Source organism: Plectropomus leopardus, chromosome 4 (assembly GCF_026936395.1).
Source record: "Plectropomus leopardus strain MGB_pleo_1.0 chromosome 4, ASM2693639v1, whole genome shotgun sequence".
In the NCBI taxonomy this organism is placed as follows: domain Eukaryota; kingdom Metazoa; phylum Chordata; class Actinopteri; order Perciformes; family Serranidae; genus Plectropomus; species Plectropomus leopardus.
The window spans coordinates 26,158,060-26,169,480 of record NC_142179.1 but is presented as its reverse complement, the minus strand read 5'-3'; the positions used below and the strand labels follow the sequence as shown (position 1 = coordinate 26,169,480).

At 39.6% G+C, this 11,421-nt stretch overlaps 1 protein-coding gene across 7 annotated transcripts; it reads left to right on the top strand.

Annotated features, from left to right (window-relative positions):
- The first annotated feature begins 83 nt into the window (after nt 1-83).
- Nucleotides 84-11,079, top strand: dbnlb (drebrin-like b). Of its 7 annotated transcripts, XM_042488249.2 has the most exons (15): nt 86-263; nt 2,759-2,814; nt 3,041-3,153; nt 3,242-3,316; nt 3,666-3,815; nt 4,894-4,971; nt 5,436-5,587; nt 5,694-5,748; nt 6,524-6,595; nt 6,887-7,010; nt 7,332-7,448; nt 7,810-7,884; nt 8,097-8,155; nt 8,243-8,330; nt 9,762-11,079. In XM_042488249.2, exons 1-15 carry the CDS (start codon nt 181-183, stop codon nt 9,896-9,898), a joined length of 1,434 nt encoding a protein of 477 aa, XP_042344183.1. In that variant the 5' UTR covers nt 86-180; the 3' UTR covers nt 9,899-11,079. The 7 variants fall into 7 exon arrangements, with proteins under 7 accessions (XP_087933087.1, XP_087933090.1, XP_087933092.1 ...); XM_088076961.1 differs by lacking the exon at nt 6,524-6,595 and having other exon boundaries at nt 84-263; XM_088076963.1 differs by lacking the exon at nt 7,810-7,884 and having other exon boundaries at nt 85-263.
- The last annotated feature ends 342 nt before the right edge of the window (nt 11,080-11,421 follow it).

Genomic DNA, 11,421 nt, shown 5'->3' with positions numbered 1-11,421 from the left:
GCAAACTAGCTCCGCGCTTTCGGGGTGTCACGGTTAAACATATGCAGGATGCCGTGGCTAAGATGTAGCCAGTAGCTAAACTAGCTTCCTGCACAGCTGAAAGTCAGCATCATCGCCACTCCTCCCAATAGGAAGGGCGCATCCCGGAGAGCTAGCTGGCTAGCTGTACTCAGTATAACGATGGCAGTTAACCTAAGCAAAAATGGCCCTGCATTAACAGCTGCGTTTAAAGAAGTGGTAGATGAAAAGTCCAACACCAACTGGTAAGGAGCAACATTTTAAAAACGGTAATAGCGCAATAGAGGAGGCACTGCGTTAGCTTCAGTGTTGGCTAGCACTGAGCCAGTCGTCAAGTTAATGGTAACCTAACGTTAGATAAACTTAACATGGGACTTAATGTTACTTTGTTAACAAGCGCAGACCTCATATCCATTAAACTGAATGATAACGTTAGCTAAAGCCATTTTTGCTTATATGTGAGTTTAGCTTTCTTACATGCATGCCTGTTCGATGTAAAAGATGAGCTAACTGAATGGCTAGTAACACTAATAATAAGCCGTATGCACTGATCAACCAACAGGTTTAACACTTCGCTTTAATTTATAGACTTTGCCTGCATTTTATTTAAATTTTTAGATAAGAATGTGGGTCGCGAAATTTAGTTAATGGGTTGATATGATGGCTGCCTCACCCACTTCCTGGTAAGATATCAGAAGTTAGCCTTAATATGGCCAATATGTGAAAGTCAAAGTCAGGAACTTCCTCTGTGCGTTACGGAAGTGTCTCTGTTTGTCCTGGGATTAAAATGAAACCTGTTGATGACTGCTGAAGTATTTAATGGTGACCTGATTTAATTAATCCCAAGGAGCAATTGTCCAGGGAGTCCTGCTGGCCCCATATTCAATCTGAATGTGTCTCTCGCTCAGCCACAGCCTTGTAGCACCATAACTTGCTTTTACTGTAGAATTTCTGAACTGATGATGACAGGATCAAGTAAACATGTTGTAGAGAATAAGGAAACAATCAGTCATCAGTTCCACTTTCGTAGCTCTGAAAGTATGCACTGCACTGATCAGAAGCAAATGCCTTTATGACCACTGACCACTGATCATGACTATGAGCCTTTGTGCAAATGTTTTTTTTTGTTTTTTGGAACTGTAAAATAAGAAGAGATTTGTTATTGTAATATGTACTCACATGGATTCACGACAATAATGCAAGCACATCCTACAAGTTAAGTATTTAAGCATAAAAGCAGGCAAATCATGATTTGTCTGTTCAGCACTGATGGCAAAATCATAAGCGCATCCATCATTTTGAATTCAACAGGACTCTAGGGTGTTGCACATCACTTACAGTCATGGTTAAGTCCTCTATTTGAGCCAATAGATTAGGACTGCAACTAACAATTATTCATTATCGATTCATCTGCAGACTATTTTCTTGCTGGAATAGTTGTTTTGATTATAACCTATAAGAAAAAAAAAGCCTCAGCATAATTTCCTAGAGTCCAAGCTGATGTCTTTAGATGTCCAACCAACTGTCCAGAACCCAAAGATATTCTATTTAGTCTCATTTACAACAAAGAAAAGCATCAAACCAGCAGATATAACAATCAAATCATTTTTGCATAAGAAAATGTCCCGATCAGTCAAATCAGCTCACATCCAACTGTCCTTATATACTATTTATTATCACAGCATTCAGTCGATCCATTCAGAGCTGATCAAATATGACTGATGGATTAGCGGAGCAGCTCTGAGTGAACACAGACTTTCAGATCCAGCAGAAAAGAATGGTTAAGTTTCACTTTCAATGCCCCTGAGGGTCTGCTGCTCCGGCTGTGCCCAGAGTATGTTTTGCGCTTCGAGAGATGAAATGCAGAACCAAATAATTATATATATATATATATATATATATATATATATATATATATGTCAACAGTGCTCCTACCAAACAGTCCAGCTCCAAAAACATAAAATCTATTTGTGGTGCCAAATATTTTAGCTGTGGTGGGCTGCCACAAATAAATGAATGTGTTGAAAACCCTGCAGCAATGTTGAATACAGTAATATAACAATTAGAGGCTACACAATGGCCATAAAATAATTTATAGACTAAAACAACATCACCAACACCATCTAATTAACCTAAACCTGACACATTCGGAGCCACTCTGCTTAGTGTGTGTCAGCATAATCTTGTCATTAATATCATTATCCGTTTTTTTTTTTTTTACTATTCAATGCCTATAAAAAATAATTAAACACCCATATATAACCCAAAAAGACTGTTTGGCCTGCCCAAACATGAAGAAGACAGACTGTTTGTGTACTTCAAGAGCAGAAGTCATGACTTGACAAAGAGGAGATGGGACTTGTGCCAGTATTAACGAGGGATTTAGTTTGTGTAGGGGTGCTAATCCTAAATTATTTTTATTGGGCATTTAGTATCAAGGAGAAGTCAGTGAAATCCTTACTGCTGCAGGGGCACGCAGCTTGTAAAAGTTACTGACATGGCTGATTTAAAATGGAGTTAAACTGAAGCACTGTTGTATTTACAGTACCTTACATGTGTGAAATGTATCTCGTAGGAATCAGTCTGAAAGCTGAAAGTTGCATAAAATCAGTTTACATAACATCTATTGTTAAGTTCAGTGTGAGATGGTGCACATCAGCCTCTGGAACAAGCTCTCTTCTGTGTCAGTGTGATCTGTTCAAATGGTATTTTAATATCCTAAATCCTGTGTTTTCCACAGGGCCTTGTTCACCTACGAGGGAAACAGTAATGATATCCGCCTGGCAGAAAAGGGGGGTAAGTAACCGAGTGGATATTATCACGTTTTTATGATCTCAACACGATATTATCAAATGTGTGCAGGAATTTCATTGTCAGCATGCAGCTACAGGACTGGAATATCAGCACAAAAGGAGTGCTTGCCTCTGCTTTCTCACCCCATCATTTGTAACAGAAAAAAATGTCCACAGTTACACAACCAACCACAGTAACCATTTGAAATTCCACAATGTTTATGCTTCAGATGGAGGACTGGAGGAGTTGGTTGAAGAACTTAACAGTGGAAAAGTGATGTATGCTTTCTGTCGGGTCCAGGATCCAAACTCTGGTCTGCCTAAATATGTCCTCATCAACTGGGTTTGTGCTACACTTAGCTATTGTACATTTGTTTCTCTTCTTTGAAGTGGCCGTCCTTGAACTTTTAGGGTAAACCTTTGTGTTTCAGACTGGAGAGGGAGTGAAGGACGCCAGGAAAGGACTATGTGCAAATCATGTCAGTGCCATGGCCAATTTTCTTAAGGTAACACAGCACTCATTTTTGAGTGCAGTTTAAATATGCCTTTGAATTTCTGCTTCAGTCTGTTTATGTTTACAGAGGAGATTATTTGTGTACTAAATTGCATGTTAATGTTGGCTCTGAGCAGGACTTAAAATAAAATAAAGAAAATACTATACAGCGTGCTACAGACATAGTTTGAAGAACACAAACAGCTTTGCTGGAGTGGTGTCAGTATCATTTATATCATACCAGCAAACAGTGCATGTAAACAGACCGCTGGGTGGTGCTTGCATAAAGCAAGATACAAACTCTAGATTATTTTATATTTGTGTGAACATTAAAATGAACTTTTTATTTCATGCCTTTTCAGGGGGCCCATGTCACAATAAACGCCAGAGCAGAGGAGGACGTGGAACCAGAGGTGATCATGCAAAAAGTGGCCAAAGCGTCGGGAGCCAACTACAGCTTCCACAAAGAAGCTTCCAGCCGCTTCCAGGACAGCGGTCCTCAGGGTCCTGTGGTATGCAGCGCATGCAGTTCCTGCCTTGTGCCCTCCTGTTTGCTTACGTTTCATGCTAGAAAGATAAGCAGAGCACCAGATCTTAACTGAGCTCCTTTATCTCAAAACGTGGATACATTTGAGCTGGGTGTTTGTTTTATCCTCTTTGTTCTGGTCTTCCATTCACACTAAGCCAACTCTACCACTGAAAACTATTTTTCAAACAAACTCTTAAAAGGTAGAAAATGCACCCCTGCAAGAAAGGCATAAATACACTGAATATAATCTGTTATGCTCCCTTTATGAGCCAAAGCCACTATTAGTTTATATCTAATATTTGTTAAAAGATCAAAACAACACATGGTATATAAATCAGGCACATTATAACAAATGTCTGGTGTGGCGTCAGTTAGAGAGGAGATAAATGTTTTAATTTGTATCCATTTAAGAAACAATGACTGAATAGCAAGTAGTAACAGAGAAAAGAGATGGGTTAGGTAAATGATGCTAGCAAACTGTTGTTATATAGTCCTCTGGGTTTTTTTCCTTATGCAACATGTTTACACTATAGAAAAAGAATGAGAGTAGCCATTCCTAATTTGAATTTCTGAAGTCGATGGTCTGAAGAGCAGCTTTTTTTACATACACCAATGCCATTTCAGCATTTATACCGGCCTAAATTCCATATTAACGTATAAACAAACCAACTTGTGGAATGTTACATACTCACTTCAGAGTAGTAGCAGTATTACAAACCGTGGAGAGGCATCTTTTGTGCACTATTTCTGTAGCCTGTCTGTAAGAGAGGAATTAAGGATTGCTGATTTACTTGCATCTTAGTTGCTTAATACATTCGGTAAATTATTGGCTATATATTGGTAAATTATCGAATTCTATTAATTAGTATCTCAAACTTGGAGTGTGACACACTTAAGGCCCCACCAACGTGTCTTGTCACCATAAAAACTAAGAAAAAAATGTTCTTTTGAGCTTGTGAAATGACCACAGCAAAGAGGTTAATGTCAGTTCTATTGTCATTCTATTTCTTGGTTTCTATTTATATTATAAATATGCAATATTTGTCTTTTCCCTCATGTAGGGCTCAGTGTACCAGAAGACCAACGCCATGTCTGAAATCAGAAAGACCAACAAAGACAACTTCTGGGCTCAGGCAGAGGTACAGTCCTGAACTTTCACTGCTAACTTCAACTTCAACTGTCAGACGGCGTCATGACAACCTTTAGTATCGCTTAAAAATAAATCCCAACAATTTTTGTTATTTTTGGTGGGATGTTATGTATCATTGGCTCATTGAAATTGCATAAACTCTCCAAAATATTGCAAGAGTTTGCAGTTTCGAGACATTTTATACATATTTCTGTTTCTCTTAAAAGAATATACAAAAATACAAGGCAGGCAGTTTAAACTGTAGTCAGCCAAAACGTTGTTGTAACTTTGTCCTTCGTGTGCAATTTTGGCTCCTCACTATACCTGTCACAGATGCACCCAGAAAGTGGCGCTCATTGCAGTTCAACTGTTATGAAATGAAGCTTTTTTTTTTTTTTATTTTTTTTTTTTATGAAGGTAGTATTTGCAAAATATCAAACCCATCGCTGACCTTGTTGGCTTGTTCGACTTTAGAAAGAAGAGGAAAACCGTCGGCAGGAGGAGCGACGCAGGGCAGATGAGAAGCGCCAGAACCTGGAGAAAGAGATAAAAGACAGAGAGGCCAAGGAAGCGCTGCAGAGGGACAAAAGGGACAAAGAGCGGGCCATTCAAATCGATGAACAAAAGTAGGTAGAAGCTGATGGGACATGCAGACCAGTTTGAAGTTGCATCTCTTAAAGGGCTCAAATTACATTCCTCTTCGTGTCTAATAAATGGTCATTTGTTGAACAGGAAGTATCAACAGCAGCAGGAAGCTGAGAGTAAAGAGCAGGAGAGAGCACGCTGGGTGAGTGTGTCACAGGGTTATAATTTGAGTGGTGACCTGACAGAGACACACAGGACACATGCTGACATGAATGCAAATGTGGATTTAAGTGAAATTAATGTTCATTTTAAGTTTCTACAATTATGTTGACGGTTTAACAAGTTTTAGTGGTGCACACATCTTGTAAATTACTTTTTCAAATCTGCTGAAACTGTCACTAGATTCACACAGCACTAATTGAGGCAGATAATCTTTGAAAAAAATCATGTTCTCTGCCTGCCCACCTGTCTTGTGCTGCTTCTAATGGCTGTACACGTGTGAATGAAAACAACCAATCAGAGCCGAGGAATCTCTAAACGCAACTGTTGTGTCGATCACTGCTGGTAAACTGCAGTCAAACTAAGCAGCGCTGAATAAATATGAATCAAGATTCTTCTAGTGCGTTGCCTATTTCTCGCCTGGAATGTTTTCAGAAACATATTTTATTGTACTGTTTAGTTGTAAAAAAAAAAAAAAAGGAAGTTTGCTGGACATAGCTGACAGCTACGATAGACGCCTCAGCTCTGATTCTTAATTTTGGTGTGCCGTGTTCGATTCTAGCAAATGCCATCAGAAGCAGTGGAAGGAGGAGGAGGGACATTATTTTTTTCACTGTGCCTTATGTACTTCTTTCAGAGTATAGTGACAGTTTCAGCAAATGCAACACAAAGTTGTTTTCACAAATATACCATCTGGTGCTTTAAGTCAGTAAGGTAGCAAACATCAGCAGTGCAAACATTGATATCGACATTATCAGGAGGAGCAGGAGGAGAACCAGGCAGCCCAGAAGAAAGCAGTCAGGAGAGGTGAATCTGTGGAAAAGGCCAATGTGAGTTCCCCTTTCCTGAAAATGCTCTCTTCTGGCCAAACATCCTTTCTTCTTGCCTTTATTAAAACAAGCGTTTGTGTCTTTCTAATCAAACGATTTGAAGCTCGGCGTAACTCACTGCTGTTCTAGTCTTTACTGCATGATCTCTCCTCTCTCTCTGTGATCATTAACGGATACCAGACATCTGTCTCTTCTGTAGTTTCCCCTCAACAACACTTCCCACTGCATTATTCATAACCCGTGGCTGTCTGATGCTTATTGTACGTATTCTTCTTCTTTTTTTTTTCCTAGGAGGCAGCTTCTCTCATCTCTCAGCGCGCTGTGAACCCCAGAGAGATGTTCAAGCAGAGAGAGAGGGGAATAACGCCCAGCGATTCAGACGTCCCCTCTGCTGCCCCTGCAAGCCCCCAGCCAGGTATCACCCCTGTGTACCCCGTGACTTCTCCATATAAATTTGTTTGCTTTAAATGTCACAGTCCCTCGTGCATTACTGCAAAGCTCTCTCAGCTAGCGGTAGGTACAAACAGGTGATTTTTCTTGAGGAGATCACCTCCCAACGCTGTCTGTTTTTCGGAGCTTTAACTTTCCATCAGACTGTCTCATAGTCATATTTAACGCTGTGTCTCCATCATGGTGTCTTCTCTTCTTCAGCTCAACCAGTCTGCACTTTGTTTTCTCTCTCGTCCATTTTTTTTGTTTTGCATGTCTTGGGGGTTCCATGTGTGTCTCTGCTCAGGGCGTCTGCAAAGCCCTTTTCTGTCTAAGCCAGTGTATGAAAGTGAGCGAGCCAGCTCACCTCAGCGCCAAGCTTCTCCTGTGCCAGCAGGCTCCGCCTCTCCTGTCCATGCCACAGGTGTGAGCTCACACACACACACACACACACACACACACGCACACATACACAAAGAATGCGCACACAACATGCTGGGTGACAGTTTTCATACTTAACTAAAAGCTCCATGCTTCATCTCTCATCGTCGTGTCTTTGTGTGATCATCTTCATATCCCTTATAATCTTCAGGAGTCATGCTTCCATTCAGTGTACTCTTTTGTTTCTTAAGAAACATCCAGATAATTGTTTTGTTACTCTTCATGTAAAATGTGCCAGCAGTCCCCTTATGTCTGAGACTGGTGGTGGTTTCTAGCCTGTGTGGGCTTGTGAGTGTGTTCCCCTGTGTACATGCATGTCTGTGCTTGTGTTTTTGGGTGATAAGAGCCTGATGTGGATGATGGACAGTCCAGGTGTGAGTATGATGAGCAGGAGGCGGCCCCTCAGGAGCAGTCTGAAGGTGGGGGCTCATTTCACACAACACCAGCCTCAGTGTTAAGCATCAGCTTTCCAACCCACCCATCTGCTTCTTATAAGAATTCTTGTGTAATTCATCATAAGCACATTATTCCCTCCAGCCGAACAGTGCTGTCAGCATCAGCTGCTGCCACCTGCTGGTCGGCAGACAGCACAGCTCAGACACGTCGTACTGACAATAATCTGTCTTTTCAGAGGTGGCACCAACTGCCAACTCCTACATCCAAGAGACGGCTTATGAAGAGCCCGCTCAGGTGATTATTTACATGCCTTAGCAGGAAATCCAATGACCTGTTTTTTTTTTTCCTGTTACATAAATTAATAAATAACAATAATTGTAGGTGGAGGAGAGTAACTCCTGTGAGGTGAATGCTGAGGATACATCAGACAGAGGCATCTGTGCCAGAGCCTTATATGACTACCAGGCTGGTGAGTTTTTTATATATATATTACTACACCATGATAATGTAATCAAGGGACAGCACAAATATTATGTTAACTCAAAAAAGTATATTTAGTGCAATGTTACTTTTAAGTTGTTACTTGTTTGTAATGTTTGCAGAGGAGTAATTATTGGCTCCTAAAGTTTTTCTTAAAGGATAAGTTATTTTCACATGTTTTTGTGTCGAAGTTACTAATGAGAACACTAGCTTTTGGAGTTTTAGAGCAATGTCAGTGTACGTCCACTGAAAGTGGTTGTTTTTGACACATACACTCATCTTAATATCTGAAAAGCAGCATTATGTCAGAAATAGATCTTTTTTTAAAGGTAAGATCCTTTTTGTTTAAGCAGAAACAGCCCCAAATTACTCTCACCAAACCCACAAGAGTCCAATTAAATAAAAAGTGATTATAGCATCATAATACACACATCAGGGGGTCAGCAGGTCCTTTAAAAGCTGTGAAATGTCTTAAATTCAATTTGATAAGTTTTGGTTCATAGGTTATTTAATAGTCTTAAATTTGAATTTGTGAGGTCTTGAATGCCACAAACATTTTATCAAATTTGATTAATTTATCCATCTTTTTAAAAAGAGTCGAGTGCCTCTACTTACAAGTTCACATTTTCTGATTTTCCAAGCCATTGAACCTAATACTGTTTTTGTACTTTATACTTAGACTCAACTGCTTGTAAATTGTAGATTAGATTAACTCTTTCTAATAATATTCCTACATAAAGCCTACCTCCGCATAGGACCACACATATACCTTTACGCCAACCTGCAATGATTGAATCAGAAAAAGTCCAAAAATTAGTCTTAAATTTGGTTATAGCTGTCTTGATCTTGTCTTGACCCTGAAAATAAAAATAGCAAAAAATATTATCTTGTTTTTTTTTTTCAACAATCACCAACTCTGGTTTGGTTTAAATAAATTCTTAATACATGCAGTTAGATTTGAAAATATGCTGGCTGTAAAATTAAATTAAAATGACCATTTATTTAAATGGAGTCTGGAGGGTTTGGCGATAGCAATTTTTAGGCTGTTACTGTTTCAACAAAAAGGATCTTACTCTTTAAAGAAAAAGGTTTACCTCTGCATCTTTTCCATAATGTTGTCAGACACTTGGAATAACAATCTGAGCCCACCAGAAGCGCTTTTAGTGGACGTAAGTTTACAGTGCAAAATCGACCTAAGTGGTTAGATTGCTGCCTGTTGCAGCGCTCTTTGCTCACTATGATCCAGTTTTTAAAATTGTTGTTTTCATCAGTCTCTTACACAAAAACATGGGAAAATGGGGCCCAGCGTCCAGGTTAAAACACTGAAACAACCTTTTAAAATAGATGGTGAGAAAATGTAAAAGAGAAAAACACACAGCGATTTTGCTGATGCTCATGAAACACGACTCTTTTCTTCCAGCTGATGACACAGAGATCTCATTTGACCCTGACGAGATCATCACAGGGATCGAGATGATAGACGAGGGCTGGTGGCGAGGCTTCAGCCCAGACGGCCATTTCGGAATGTTCCCCGCCAATTACGTGGAGCTCATCTAGCCCGGCCCCACCCCCCCCCCTCTCCGCCCCCAGATTATCACACTGGCAGCCCCAGAGGACCTCTGCAGTAAAACAACACCCAGCACAATCAGTCCTCGTACACACGTCAGCTGATCAGGCTGAAACGGAGCAAACGTTCCTCCACATCACGGACCAATGAACGGACGGTAATCATGGGCCAGACGCTTTTGAAATCTCTCCTCTTTTAAAGAAAGCAATTCCATTAAATTGTTGATGTTGTGAACAACTGATGGCATAGTTTAGGGATTTGTGAAGACCCATAGTCCAACCAAAATTCCCTGCCCCTCCCAAAAAATTCCATCTCTTTTCCTATAAATGTGATGCAGTACACTTTCAGCCTTTGAGTCTTAAATTCAGTTGTGAGCATTAATAGCACTTCTAGTTCACATTCCTTACAAAGTGACTTCAGTTCTATTTCAGGTATAAGTTTGTTGTTACTTGTAGCAAATGCTCCTGTACATTTCAGGAAAAAAAAAAAAACACAAAAAAACCAAGGATGGCGGTACCAGCTACAGTATAATCTTTTGCCTTGTTTTTTGCCTTTCTTTACCGGCAGACTGAACTTTACTTTTTTTGTGATTGATTCTGTGTGAATTTCAAACTATGTTTTAAGTACTGATCTCACTGTGGTTGAAGTGAATATTTAAAAAGAAATCAGATGATGTTTGCTGTGCTCTGGGTGGATTCAGTGGGGAATGCGTAAAACGGTTCAGTTCCCTTTAACTGTGATTATATAACGGGCGCTTTAATTTCAAGTCCTCCTTCAAGTCATCTTCTGAACCAGATCATTTCAACAATGTAACTTTTCAGGGACAAGCTGAAGACAAGAAAACTTAGGCCTGCATTACATTTCTTTGCTTGGATCTCGCTGGTCAGAGGTTGAGTGCATAACGCAGCTCTAATAAGTAATATGTGCTGTTTGGTGGAGTAATGATGGGATGTGACATCAGCGACATTTTATTTGAAAATTTGCAACTTTACTGATTTTATCATTGAACAAAATTCTTGCTCTTTTAAGCTTTGAGGTCAGCTGATAAAATGAAAAATAAGAATGAATAGAAAAGGGCATCATGTATCCATTGCATCATACATGTTTGTTTTTTCCAGAGTCTATTGTAATGCACAGACATTCTTCATAATAAAATAAAAAGAAAACAAAGCGGTGTTGTTAATTTTTCTTAGATAGGCCAAGCGTATCATAGGCTGCATACATTTAAGAAAAGGTTGAAATAACATGAAAACCTTAAGGGATTTTCAGAGGTCTAACAGGAACTCAGGCGTATACACAGACTCAATATGCGCTCTACAGTCAGTTTCCTGGAATGAGCTAACAGCTGGGGAATTCACCTCTAATGCATAGGTTTCAATTTCACACCAGAAAATCTGAATTCACATCTCCTACATCCTTCAGTTACATCTTTGCTCAGGTGAATGAGAAAAAATGTGTCCTACAAATTAAAAATTATGAAATAATAACATTAAACCAGCATAAAATGTATTTG